Raw genomic sequence first — 14,920 nt, 5'->3', positions numbered from 1 at the left:
CTTAGAAAAGCTCCTGGCACATAGTAAGCCCTCAAATGTTAGTTATTACTATCAATTGGCAGGTTTTTAGTGAAAGTAGTTTTAATACTATAGTAATTAGATAATTTAAAAATGAGTAAATTTTCTCATTTCATTTTGGAGTATTTTGTTAGTTATATTGAGAGTTTTCTGTTTGGAGAAGTATATTTTAGAACATATATACAAATATATATCCATTTGAAAATAGCTATCTGTCTTTTGAACTTTCCACGTATGATGTGCATTTAAGTCCATTCAGAACCAAGAAGTCAAAAGACAGTTAGCGGTGAAAACATCTTGTTACCTGTGTCTTGGGATAAATTGAACAATGAACCTATTAAAGGATAATTATGTGACAGTTGAAGGTTGAGTGTCTTTTGAAGTGGAACTAGGCTTAAGGCTTTGCTCAGTTGACTTTTTGAGGAAGTCTTGCCTGAATCCCTGGGCTTAGTTAAAGACTCCTTTGTGTCTTTTTATAAGCATACTATGCATAACTCTTTCCATACTGGGCAGATTTTATTGAAATTGTATACTTGTGTTGTCTCTCCTATCACATCATAAACAGAGACTGTATCTCACTTATATTTGTATCCTCAGCATCCTACACACTGTCAGACTTGCTATACTGAACAGAAATACAGGTTGCCACTTATGTAGGGGTTTTGATTTTCATTCTCAAGTCAGAAATAATAGTAATTTTTTCATGGCATTAAATTGTTGTCTAAATTTGGTCATCTGCAACAAGATGCTTAGAAATAGGTATATTTCCAAAATAAGCTATGATACTTCAGACGAAGTACTGCTCCATGCTATTGAAATCCAGTTTAGGAAAGCTCTGCTTACTGACTCTTTCTGTCTTGTAACTTTTGTATATATGCTCCTGTTTCTCACAACAATAAACTTATTTGTGGTTTTTATAGAGTATGACAACTTTATTTAAAAGGTCATTTAGTTTAATGTCATGCTGCAGGAGTAAGTAAGTGGTGCTAAATTGTCCTTTGCAGGACAATAACATTTATTTTAACTATGTTGAGTCTGAAAACAAAATGTGCTATAGTTAAATTAGAACTCAGATGAAGTGTGTAGGTATATATCTGTATGTCTATCTAATATATATATTTATTTTAATGTCAGAATTGGATTATCTTTGCCATTCACTCATGCGTTGATAGATGACCAAATTCTTTAACTTCATAATTAAAACAAAAGCCAACAGAAAATCTCTGTCTTAATAGGCTATTTGGATATAATAAAGGGCCTATAGAGTGTGAGGGTTTGTAAAGGTAGATGCAGTTTATCTGTACTAATTACTAATCATGTCAAATCCATTCAGATATTTATCAGTAACGCTTCTGGTGGCAATACGTTGCACACTATCATAGTGACTTTTTCAAGGGACTGTGCTGAAAGTTGCTAAAATGCAGTTTCATAGACATTTAATTTTTAGCAGTTTTCTAAATGGATTTTATTGTACCTTTCTAATAAGCTATCAGAGATTCAGGCGTTAGAGAAAAGGCCTATATTTTAATGGACTAAAGATAGTAATCATCCTTGCCATTGACATTTAGTCAAAGTGTTATGATGTAAAAATTCTGGATAAGGCACAGTGTGTTCATGCATACCCTTTTCTTCTCCAAGGCAGTATATTGTACTGTTGTCCTTTCTGCATTTAGTAAATGCAAAACTCTGAATGAAGAATGACTCAAAGGAAATACTGTGCTACTATGCTTTTAAGCTTTAATATTTTAATTTTTTATATTTTTATGCCATTTGTAAACTTTGAACAAGTTAAATTTCTGGTAACATCTTTAATAATGCATTTAAAATGTTTTCATTAAACTTCATTTATATAAACTTCAACTATATAAAACATATTGAATTAAATGGCAAGTTGCGATGAGTTTTTGCTGCTTATTTTTCATTTAGGAATATAAATTTCTTCAGGTTTGTTTTTGAAAAAGATCTGTAGATAAAATTACAAATAGACTTGAAAATATTTACAAATTTTCACATTCTGGGCCAGCCCTGTGACGTGGGGTTAAGTTCAGCACGTTCTGCTTTGGCAGCCCTGGTTTGCAGGATCATATCCCAGGGCCAGACCTACACCACTCATCACCCACACTGTGGCGGCAACGCCCACATGAAGTAAAGGAAGATTGGCACAGATGTTAGCTCAGGGCTAATCTTCTTCAGGAAAAATAAAAAATTGCTTTCTGTATTAAGTTAGAAAGACTAGGATACCTACATTGTTTTTACATTTCAAAAAAAACAAATAGATTTTATTCTATAGGCATTACTCCCAAATCACATTGTGCTCTTATTATCTAGAAACTAAAGTTAACTGTTTTTTGGTATTTTTTAACTTTCAAAGATAATTTTAGTTAGTTACTTTGAGTTAAACATTAGCTTTTTAGTTCTTAAGAAAAATACTGTGCTCAATAATTTCCTCCTTATCCCTCTTCCCTTTTTGCTTTTCAAATGGCTCCATAATCTTCAAACTTCCCTTTCCTGTCTTTTTAAAGGTCGACTGAGCTATCCACATCCAGGAACTGACAATCTGTTGATGTTAAATGGTAAGTTTTATAAAAACATTTTATGTTTCCAATTGATTTATATAATAAAGAGGATTGAATAGACGTTTCTCTAAACATTCCTCATACACACAAGTTAATCTTTTTATACGTATAAAAATAAAGCTACAACTCTTTCTATACAGAAGGCAGAGTTAGAAATTTGAGTGTATTCTGGCGGGAAAGCAGTCGTTGAAATGTATTTGTGACAGTATGGTTTAATTCAAGATCACAGACTTTGGAGGCAGTCCTAAGTTTGAATATTGGCTTTTCCGTTTCTGATATGACCTTGGGCAAGTAACTTAACTTCTGTGAGCCTTAGTTTCCTATCTGTGAAATAAAAATAACAATCTCAAGGTTCATTATGAGAATTAAATAAGATAATGTTTGCAAACTACATAGAACTTGTTTCTTAATATAGCACTCATGTTTATGTTTAACTAAGGAAAATACTGGTGATTCTATAAATATGGTAGTCACACTAACTTATTCTAACTAGAAAGTTTACAAAGTGAAGTGCACCAGAGTTAGAAGAAGAATAAATAAACTTTCATTAAAGTTTGTTTTCTTCCTGTTGGACAAATGTTGTATTCAGAAAGTCACAGTACTTGGCACACCCATGACTGTGGGAGTAGACATGGAGGATTAAAACATCCTTCACAAAGGTATTTTTAAATCAGAGGGTGGATGAGGAGAGGGAAGTAGGAAGAAGAAAGAATAATAGAGGTAGTATTTACTTTAAAATACATAATTATATCATTAGAATGGCGTGGCGTTTTCTTTTCAACTAAAGCTTTGTTGAAAAAAGATGGCAATAAAGTTGGGGGAAAAAGGCCTATATAAAACTAGACCACGTGAATTAATATTAAGTAAAGACTGTAGTGACAGAAAGATGGGAATAAAGTCCAGGCTACCTGGAGATTGTCAAGGTAGATAGGATCTTGGAATGAGAGAAAATTGAAGAAGCAAAGCATTTGGCGAGGTGATTGATTGGTTGATTCAACATTTGACTCTTCTGTATGGAATTGCCCACCACTTGCCAGCCTAGTCTAAGCACTGAGTTTCCTATTAGGATCTTTAAGTATGGTTGGAGGTAGGAGTGTCCAGGTACTAACACTGGGGCCAGACTGTATACTCTAGGCTGAGGTCATGTCTAGGCTAGACCTTACAACAGTCCAGGAGGCCACATTTATTAATTCAGTGAATTATGGTTTTTACATAGTCTGACCAGAAAGGTACTAGAAATTGCATTCTTCATTCAACTTTTTTTCTACCATTGCATTAAAAAACCATATCATTTGAGTTGCTGGTCTCTGAGCACTAAATCTGTAACTGAAAGTAATGTTGAAATTGAGTTTACAAAACTGAAAATAGATCATAATTTTTATTATTCTCTTGGCTTGATTTATAAGATAATAATAGGTTTAGGTAACAATAGATTAATTATGTATTGATCCTGATTTCCTTAAATACTTTCCTTTTGGAGCATTCTTTGTGTGGTAAATAAAGATCATTCAGATTTCTATTTTAACTTCTAAAAAAAGTAATTAAGTTGGAAAATTTGAATTTGCATATTTCATGTGTGCTGTTAAAATCCATCTGAAGGAAAATACTCTGAGATACTTTGTTAGATCATTCACAGATGTTCTTAGATTGCTGAATGCATAGTAAGCAAGGATGACTCAGAAGTATATGTCATCACAATAGAATATGTCACTTACATGTGAGCAAAGGGCTTAGAAGCCACACCATTCTTAGTCGTTGCACTAAAAGTTATTAAACTAATTGATTTCATCCGTTGCCTAAAGCCCTTATAAATAATCTAGATGTTAGATTCAAAGTGTCTCATCACATAGTAGACACAAGAATATTTTATTTCAAGCAAGAATTGCATCTTCTGGGCAAATCTGCTTTTTTTTTTTATGTGAGCAGTCTTTATAGTCTGTCACTTTGGGTCCACAATTCATACTCAGTACAGTAGGCCATTCTGGAAATTCTGAACTGTTTTTTGGCGAGGACTAGAGGAGAAAAAAGATAGACTAGGGCTTCAAAATGTATTTAGGTCAGTAGAGACAATTTGATCCAAAGAGAAAAAATTTCTTTTGTTCTTTTGGGATCATTAAGGGGAGAAGCAAGAATCATAAAATTGGGTATATTTATAGGGTAAGGAAGTATTTGAATATTAAGAATTTAAATGATTTTTTGTAGACATCAAGGTTATTGAAGAGAGAAGTAGGCAAAGGACACTGAAAAGTAAGGGGAAATCTTTCTTGAGCTACTTTTTAACTACTTATAATTGAACTATATTCTTAGCATATTGTCTCCCTGGGAAATATGGAAATTAAGTGATATTAATACCAAGGCTTTGGCCTGTACTAAATTATTATTAAATATTATTGACTGATTAAAGAAATTGTGGCATCTCAGTACATAGACCTACTTTTTAAATTCTTCCTTTTTCAGGATGTTGCAGATTTAACTCAGTATTAGGCAACTGGTTAAGTTGTATTACTTAACCAACAAGCATAGCTAATAATGTTGACTTTGAACATCAATATTTAGTAATAAATTATACATCAGTATTTTTTTGTGATGGTTTAGCAGTAGCTCATCGTGATTGGTGCCACAGACTCTGGAGCCAGATTATCTGGATTTAAACCCAAGTTTGCTGTTCCTAGCTGTGTGACCTTGGACAGTTTACCTAACTTCACTTTGATTCAGATTCTTTATGTCTAAAAGAGAGATAATATGCTGCCTGCCGCAGGGGTATTGTTTTAGAAGGGAATGAATTCATTCATGTGAAGTATTTAGAACAGTTATGAAAGTAAAAGTTAGCTATGGCAGTGAGTGATGATGAACAGTGACAAAAATGCCTTTGAATGAATAAAAATCATGTCCTGTCTAAAGATGAAGGAGTTGGATTGGTTTCGTTGGAGAATATATAATTAAGAGAAGACAACTGATATTTTTAACTATTTGAAAGACGTTATGTATAGTGAACAAAGAAGGCTAGTTTTGTGTTATTGCAGAAAGCCAAACTAGAACCATTTGGAAGAAGCTTTATAGGGACACACTTTGGATCAATAAAAAGCAAAATGACTCTCTCAGGCAGTATTTCCTAAAGTGTGATGCGTTTGCCCCTGTGGTACCCAAGATGACTTTTGGTGGTGCTCAAGTACACATTAAAATAAGTGCATGACTATTACAGTTTAAGAACATTTCTTAGAATATACAGAACTGGCAGAAATCTGTGATATTACAGTGGTGCTAGGCTTGAGTCCACTTAATAAACAATAACATGTAAATAATAATATAGTTGTTGTGCAGATAAGGCAAACATTGTAAAGGTTTTGTGATTCTACCTTCCTGGTTAATTAGCATTATGGTTAAACTTTTAAGTATTCTTTTAAGTAAGGGATAGACAGGGAATGGGATAAAGGTCAGGAAGCTAGTCAAACTAGGAAAACTGTGAAGTACTTCTGGCAAATCCTTAACTCTGAGTCTCTGTTAACTCAGATATAGGAGAAGAGGTATAATCCTACACCTGTGTGTCTCATGAAGCTGTTGTATAGATTTAAAAAAAATATTTTTTAACAATAAAAAATGCCATTGAAATATAACTGCAAGCAGGCTCCTACTTCTGAACATACCATGTTCCTTAAATCAAGTGGAAATCAAGTTGAATTGATTGGTGGAGACTGCCACTGTTGAATAATTCAGATATTACAGAAGGGTCCACATTTAACATCCAGAAGCTCTTTAGGGAAGTCACTTTATATAGGAATAGGTAGATTGTCTAAAAACCAAAGGTTAGGTACTGTCTGAAGTTTAGATGACAACTTGAATTTTTATATTTCTAAGTGCATAAATCTTACACTTTTTATTATCAGCAGTAAAAATCGAAATACAAAGCAAAGCAAAAAATACCCTCTGTTTTCCTTAGTAGTGAGAAGGAATACAAAATGATATATCATTCAAGTATTTGTTTCTATTTGGATTACGTTGTACTCTTGTACTCCCCTCACTCCTCTCTCAAGGAAAATAGGTTATGTATTTATTAGTATTTTATTATTTACTTATATGGTTTTTCAAAAGGGGAACAGATAGAGCAGAAGTATGGGGAGATGGTATTAGCAAGCTAGTCTGAAATTTAGATTTGATGTGATTAACCACATACAGCCATGTGTGTAATCAAGAGCTTGCTGTACTTTGGGGAGGAAAGAAATTATGTGTATCTTTTAATTAAGAAAATTTACTCAGTAATGAAATTGTATTTCTGAAGGTAGATACTCCAGATATACTATAAGAGGTCATGAAAATAGGAAACGTGACTATGCAATCAGTTTTTTTATGCTGATGGAAGTGAGTGAAGTAGATAACAGCAGGTTTATTTTCCATCTTGAAAAGGATTATGATTTGGAGGATATATTTCTCTCGTTAGTTTTGGCTTTTTAGAGTAAGAAATAAGAATTTCTTTAGTTTCACACCAAGAGAACTTTAACTTTTAGGTATAGCCAGCTGATTTGCTATGTTTACCTATCCCTTCCTCCAGCTGCAATAATTCAGATACCACAGCTGTACCTAAGAGCCGATACCTAAGGGCACAAAGACACTAAAGAGAATGTTAGAATCACCCTATTTCTTTTTTGTAGCTATGGGTTAGAAGCTAAATAAGATTATCAGTAAGCCAGGACCAAACTGTAAAGTCATTTGTGTATGAAAGGTCTTCAGGCTTTTCTCACAGGCTTCTTATCATCATTTAAAAAAAAGAAAAAAAATATATATATATATAGTATATATTTTAACATACATGCCTCTCTCTGTATATACACACACGTATATTTGCACATGTAAAACAGCCAATTCCTCACTTTTGTATGAGGTATACTTTTTAATAATGCTTTATAAAATATATGTACCTGAAATTTAATACTCTAAATACAGTTGTTGTTTTTTTTTTTTTTTTAAGATTTTATTTTTTCCCTTTTTCTCCCCAAAGCCCCCCGGTACATAGTTGTGTATTCTTCGTTGTGGGTTCTTCTAGTTGTGGCATGTGGGACGCTGCCTCAGCGTGGTCTGACGAGCAGTGCCATGTCCGCGCCCAGGATTCGAACCAACGAAACACTGGGCCGCCTGCAGCGGAGCGCGCGAACTTAACCACTCGGCCGCGGGGCCAGCCCCCTAAATACAGTTTTTATACAACAAATTGTTCACTTTTTTTTTCTGAATCATATTCTAAATGAGTATGGAGGGGCATATTGTTTAAAGAAGTTTTTTAAAAACAAAAGGAATAGTCATTTAATGATTTTCTTTTCTCACTGAAGGTTTCTGAAATTCTGATTCAGAGTTATAACAGAACATATCCCAGAAATTCACATAGAAACAGTAGTAGGAAAGTGAGTAGACACACCATTGTTTAGTGTGATGGTAGCAGATTGGTTGTTTCCATGACAGGGAATAGGAAATGTTTCACATCGTTTAGCTTCATCTGCAGTCAGTTCTATTTTTGGTAATGTAGAGACTTGGAATCTGAGAGTTGTCCAAAAAATAAGTGGAATAGCTCCTTACAGGATTCTAAAATTCCTCAGGTATGAGATAGCTGGAGAAATTTTCTAAATAATAGTGTTGCAGCCTAGAAGTGAGATGAAACCTAAGATGCTGTGAACATTTGTATATGTTTTCACTATTTTAGTATTGAGTAGCCTCAGTTAAGAAAATAACAGCTAAGAACATAAACTAGTTACGATGTAATTAATTTTCTCTGTAGTTCAAGAATTATGTACCACATATGACTTCATCATAATTCATAATTTGACTTTAAACTTGATGAGAATAATTTTATTTGCTTTATGAATGTTTGACCCTCTACACCCATGAATGAAATTCCCCAAAACAAATTTTTGTTGCATTAATATCATTAGCCCATGCCTAGGGATAAGCAAGAAGCCCAACTCTTGAGACTTGTCCTGTGAAGTGTTTTGCGGCCTATTGACCATTTCCATGCTTAATATAACTATTAAGACTTCAAGGAATTCATTCTTCTATAGCCTGTTCTTGGTAACTCTATTAAAATTCCTATTATCAATCTGATTTTCCACAGTTGATTTGATGTCCCATCTCTTTTAGACCCTGGTTTTTTTAAGGCCTTTGTAAATAAAGCCTTAGAAGACCTAGACAACAAAATTCTAAATGCCATTTCCACCCCTACCCTCACCCTAAACACTAATAGGTCAGGTCAACTATATATATATAGTTTGTATATATGGTGTGTATATATATATGTATATATACATATTTATATATATGTATATATACATATTTATATATATGTATATATAGAATGTGTATATATACACACACACACATACAGGTAATATATATGTAAGCTATACGTACAGGTAATATACGTATAAACTATATGTGTATCTACATACAGGTAGGCGATATATACACTAATATACAGGTCAAGTAAATCTGTAGGGCTTTGAGGTAATTGGAGCTCATGGATAGGTTAAGTCTGCAGTAGATTATATAGCTAAATAGAGACAGTAAAATGGCAGAGATGCAAATGAAGTTGTTTTACATAAAAGACTCTGATGTAAGCCTTATATTTATTGATTTATTTCTGGAAGTGTAAATGACTAGTAGTTGACAAATTTGTTTTCCCCCCTTTTTATTGTAGGGGAACTAATACTATATTCTCACCTTGTAGGCATACTTCTTTATATTAAAGCCTTAGTATAAAATTAAAAATATATTTTGTAAACCTTCTATAATAGAATGTATTTAATGATGTGAAATGTATTCTTTTGATCTTTAAGTTTTATATTTTTGGAGAGACATTTCTGACAACTTTTAATATATATTTTGATTTGATATTTATTCAATATCAAATTTTTCCCAGGCCTAAAAATCCATGAGCATGAATTAAGATGTTAATTTTAACAGTGATTTTTTGGTTTACTGCTTTGTTTTCATGTATTAATTCCAGGGTAAAAATACTCATTGTATACTCAGATTTGGGGGGAGGACTTACTTAAAAACAAGTTGTGGGATTTATTAAACTGGTAGTTTCTTATGAAAAAAGAAGTTGCAGTATTTTTTCTTCATTAGGAATTATGTAAACTGCTAGTAACAGATTTAAATGGCTTTCTACTTAATACTTTTACAGTATTTAACATATGTACTATTCTATGATGATACTACTAATAATTTGTATCTGAAACCCTCTTACCCCAGAGATGGAGACATAAACTCTTAGATAGCTATTATAAAATGTACCAAAAGGATAGAAAGCATTATTAGCTATAGTATATCATTAATCATTTCTTCAACTAAGCAAATTTGAATATGGATTGATGTTTTTGCATTCCATCTAAGCTATATAGGCTTCAAAGTATCAGTTTAATATTGTTATATCTTTTCACTCTTTCTGTGTCGTCCAGTACTTTTCCACGCAGGACTTGGTATAATGTGAATTGTATCTAAATAGCTATTTGTTAGACTGTATGTGCTATGTCACACTTTAGAATAAGTAGAAAAATAACGATTTAATTCAAGTTGTCATTCATTGGGAAAATTATTTGAGATGCTATTTAACTGTAAAGTGTTACATATTTCCATCCTGATCAGATGATACAAATATTTATTCATAAATTTAACATGAATGAGAATCAATTGTATATTTCCTGTTAATTTCACAATTCAGATGACATATATAATAAAAGTGCTTTGTAAATGGTAAAACATCATGCAGATGTTATACGGTGACATTGTCGTAGGTCTTAAAACAAAGTAGCACTAATTTCCAGATGCCCACATAGCTTTTCATATCACAAATATTTGTATATGTGGGCTTATTTTTAGTTCTGACATTTTACAATTTATCCTTTGTTTACATGCAGCAAGGAGTTATGGGCGAAGACGAGGTAATTCATTTCTGTTTGCTATGGTATAACTGTTTCTAATTGGGTTCTACTGATAAATGTTGTAATTAATTATTCCAGATTTCTTATGCAATGTCTAAAAACTCACAGAAGAATTGAACGTTGATTTGAGCACTTACTTGTTGTCAAAGTTTTGAATCCTAAATCTCTTAACCTTTAAAGCACATTTTCATACTAATATCGTTATTTAATAAATTTTTCCCTTTTAAACTATTGAGATTGTAACTTTTTAAAGTTATTTTTGTACCTTTTAAAATAAAGATGTTGTTTATAGTTTGCTTAAGAAATGTGTTTAATAAATGTTAGTGAAGGTGACATGCAATATGATTTTTCTGCTCTCCAAATCTATAACTGATTATCTTATCTATGGCATATAATTTACAATTCTAGTTTATTAGTTTTATGTTTGACCCAATTGAAAATAACAAATACCAAATAAATTATTAAGACATTATTATATAGAAATCTTGTTGCTAATATTTCTGTGTCTTCTAAGAATATAATGCATTCTCTCCCCCTCTCTCTCTTTCTGTAAACACGCACAAACAGTTTCTTTCTCTCTCCCCCACAACAGTCTTCCCCTCAGGGTTCTTGTAATCTTAAGGAAAAAGGTAGGACTCTTTGATGCTGGCCTATTAAACTTCCTAGGAAAGCAGCTGACATTTTCTGTGGCTTAAACTTTGCCTCTTTTTTTCCATGTGAGGAATTTGAGAGAGGCAAAAATAGATGGGATGAGAAGAAGCAAAAGTAACTTTATACTTTTAGTTTATCCTCTAAGTGAACAATAATCATGATATTTATATAGTTGTTATAAGTGCAAAACTGAATAAAAAGGATTTTCCTTGACCCCTAAAATCTCCTTTGAGCCATGAAGGATAGACAGTAATAATACATAGTGCCTTTTGATAAATTTTGTATGTGTGTGCCAGGGCTTCAGTTTCTTTTCATGTAGTCATGAGGCATGTACTTTGAAAACAAATAAGCAAAACCATTGGCCACCGTTGACAACAGAAAGTAGTATGTTATATTCATAAATACTATGTCCAGTTTTGTATTTCACGTTGTTTGAATTTTACATTTTTGGGGTCTTTTTTCCGAATGCTTTACTGAATCTCTTTGTTCTTTAGTTTTCTAACTAAAGAATTAGAGGATATGGCAACTCAAAACTTAGAAAACAAGCTGATTAACTTTCTAAAGATTGTTGCTAGCAACTGAGAAGAAAGGGGGAAAGTTTAGAATTTTGGTACCTATTTTCAGATCTATGGACTATCTTATTTCACTGTACTATTTTAATATGGAGCTTCAGTTCTCTTGGAAAAAACCCACTTTCCAATCTGATTTTTAGGTATTTTTGAAACTACAGAGCAGTTTAGGATTCTTTCTTGTTATTCGCTTTTCATCTTTTCAGCCTTAGCAATTGATGTTTAATCCAATTTGGCATACTCCAGTGTAAATATCATGATTAGGAAGTTCTTAGGAGCAAGGTAACCGAAAGTCATGTTGTTGGTTATCTTCTTTTATGTTGGCTCAATAATTGTAGACTATGATAATGATAATAAGAAAAAGGAGAAATTTCTGCTTTTAGATAAGAACGTGCTACAACTCTTACATATCTCTATCCTCTGAGAGCCGTAAAGATTTTCTCTACTTCAGAGCTGCCTCCCAGTATTAGAGGAAAGAAGACTCTCACATGATTTTAAGGCTTCTAGTAGAAGCTTTCTTTAGGACAGAACTGACAGTCACACTTATTGGGCTTAGTATGGGGGAATAACATCTGAATTTTCCTCTCATGGCATTAGTAATTTTTTTAGTTGGTCCTCTGTGAATAGTAGGAGTCTGCTTTTAAAATCTTGATGGTAAGATGAAAAGTATATCCATTAGAAATAGCTATTGAGAGATTTAATTTGAATTTGAAAATACTTTGACACTCTAAGTAATAAAACATTAAAAAAAAAAAAAACACATACCAAAGGAATGACTCAGAAAGAACTAGAAGTAGCCTGGCTCTCGTCCTATTTCCTACTCATTTTTTCCCCTTTCCATACTAGATACAATGTCAATATCAGACTGATAACCTTTTAACTACCACAGGCCCCCATTTACGGGCTTTGTGTTTTAGATTTGGTTCATCAGAGGAACCACGTTTATTCATTTATTTAGTCATTTTTCTTTTCTTAAAAAAAAGGAAACAAAAATCTCATACATATCAAATCTACTATTCCTGTGGGATTTGTCACACTGAGTTAATATAATTCTTGCCAAAAATAAGACATTACTCTTTACCAGTGCCATGGTAGGTGAATGGTATTTTGTCACAAGGCATTTTGATTTTGTAGTCCAGTTTAAGAAGAACTATTCTTTCTTCTTACTTGCCGCCTTCAACTTACCTTTAAGCTCAGGTACAGAGTAACTGTTTTCATTTAAGAGATTTCTCATTTGGGCCAGCCTGGTGGCACAGCGGTTAAGTTCCACTTCAGTGGCCCAGGGTTTGCCGGTTCAGATCCTGGGTGCCAACATGGCACCGCTTGGCAAGCCATGCTGTGGTAGGCATCCCACATATAAAGTAGAGGAAGATGGGCACAGATGTTAGCTCAGGGCCAGTCTTCCTCAGTAAAAAGAGGAAGATTGGCAGCAGTTAGCTCAGGGCTAATCTTGCTCAAAAAAAAAAAAAAAAGATTTCTCATTTGAATGCAATCAAACCAGATTACTACCAAGATGACTTTATATATTTTAATTTCCTTAATAATCTTAAGAAGAACTTTGAATCAAGTTGACTCTGGATGTTAATATATGAAATATACCTTAGGAATAATCAAAATTTAATTATACTGAAAGTAATTAAGAAAGAGCAAAGATATCTCTCCTGGCTTTTCAGTAGGAACCTGCTTCTACTCCTGTGTGTCTCTCTAGCCTGAGAGCCATAAAGAGTTCTTCTACTTCAGAGCTGCCCTGGAGGTCAGGCTTAGGAAGGAGGAAGACTCTCTCACATGGGAAGCAGACTTTAATATGTGGAAAACGATCTATCTTTTGTATTTATTATCTGTTTGATATTTCTTCCATTCCATCTGAGGGTGAACATACTGGCCTGGGCTTGGAGTAGGGGGGGGTTGTGAAGGGAGGTGTGAAATAAAACTTAAGCTCCATCTGTCCACTTAAAATATTTGTATATTGCAGTCTGTCCCTTTAGTAAAGGATGAACGGGCTGCCATGCTCCAGAAGGAATAAAAATATATAGAATATTTTAAATAATAGAAATACAGAGGCTATTTTAGTTGATGGTACCAAACACCACAAAGCAATCTTTTCTAGCACGTAAGCCCAAAGCCTAAGTTAGTAGATTATACACAGAATGGGAAGATAGGAGAAGTAATTTTAAAGGGAGTCAAATTATGGAAGTTCAATTAGAGAGGTTGGATTTATTCATACCGTGTAGCCATTCAGATTTATGTGCTGTAATAAATAAGGAATTATTTATAATACACTATGTATTGCTTTAAAGTTGACCCAGGGTTTTCTGATTTGATTAGATTTGATTTGAACTCATCTGACTCTTACACAATTTAGTGAAGTAGCTAGAGGAAGTGTCCACCCCTGACATCACCACTACCAAATCCTTTTATGATGAAATCAAGGCTGAAATCCTTCATCTTTGATAAATACTTTCGATAACTGTCAGAAAATGGGCAAAATCTCAAAAGCATTTAAAAAAAAAGCCAGGGTAATACTATAAGACAAGGGTCAGCAACCTGTGGCCTACAGGCTAAACCTCTTATTTTTGTAAATAAAGTTTTATAGGAACCCAGTCATGCCCATTCATTTACTTTTTATCTGGTTGCTTTGGAGCTACAATGATGACAAAGTTGAATAGTTGCAACAGAGAATGTATGGCCTGCAAAGTCTAAAATATTTACTATTTGACTGTTCATAGAAAAACTTTGCTGACCCCTCCTCCTTGAAGAGACTGACTCTACCCACACTATGCCTATCCCCAGCTGTACCAATTTTTAAAAGAAACAAAATTTTAGTGCACTTAATTTTAAGACAAATATGTTATGTCTAGAAATTAAATTAATTTACAAAGACCTACAGGGTACTAGGTTATAATTTTTTTTAATTAAGCATCTTATTCATCTTCTATCAGAATAAGACAAACCTATTATTGGAGCAAAATCTTTTAAAGTAATAAGTGTACCTTATAGCTCTTTTCTCAGTTCTTTGGAGAAGTATGCCTGATCAGTGATTCTATGTGGTTAAACAGATGGTGCTGGAGAGAGATCAGTCTGGATCTATTTTTGTTGTTTTGATAGTTTTATTCTTTCGTATTAAATAAAAATCATGCCATCACATTGGTGGGTTATCTACTACTAGTATCTGCTAGGATCTTAG

The 14,920-nt window shown here is 33.2% G+C and overlaps 1 protein-coding gene across 6 annotated transcripts in view; it reads left to right on the top strand.

Annotated features, from left to right (window-relative positions):
• The window catches only part of CPEB2 (cytoplasmic polyadenylation element binding protein 2), a 69,127-nt gene that overhangs the window by 27,469 nt on the left and 26,738 nt on the right, over nucleotides 1–14,920 (top strand). For 3 of the 6 annotated variants that reach the window (XM_070506215.1, XM_044767814.2, XM_070506216.1), the window contains 2 exons: nucleotides 2,541–2,591; nucleotides 10,493–10,516. In XM_070506215.1, coding sequence (XP_070362316.1) covers nucleotides 2,541–2,591; nucleotides 10,493–10,516 — 75 coding nt within the window. The remainder of the gene's footprint in view (nucleotides 1–2,540; nucleotides 2,592–10,492; nucleotides 10,517–14,920) is intronic. The other 3 variants (XM_070506217.1, XM_070506214.1, XM_070506218.1) reach the window with 1 other exon arrangement.

This window comes from Equus asinus, chromosome 3, assembly GCF_041296235.1.
Source record: "Equus asinus isolate D_3611 breed Donkey chromosome 3, EquAss-T2T_v2, whole genome shotgun sequence".
NCBI lineage: Eukaryota > Metazoa > Chordata > Mammalia > Perissodactyla > Equidae > Equus > Equus asinus.
Note: the sequence above shows the minus strand (reverse complement) of the source record. Positions and strands in the feature narration are given on the sequence as shown.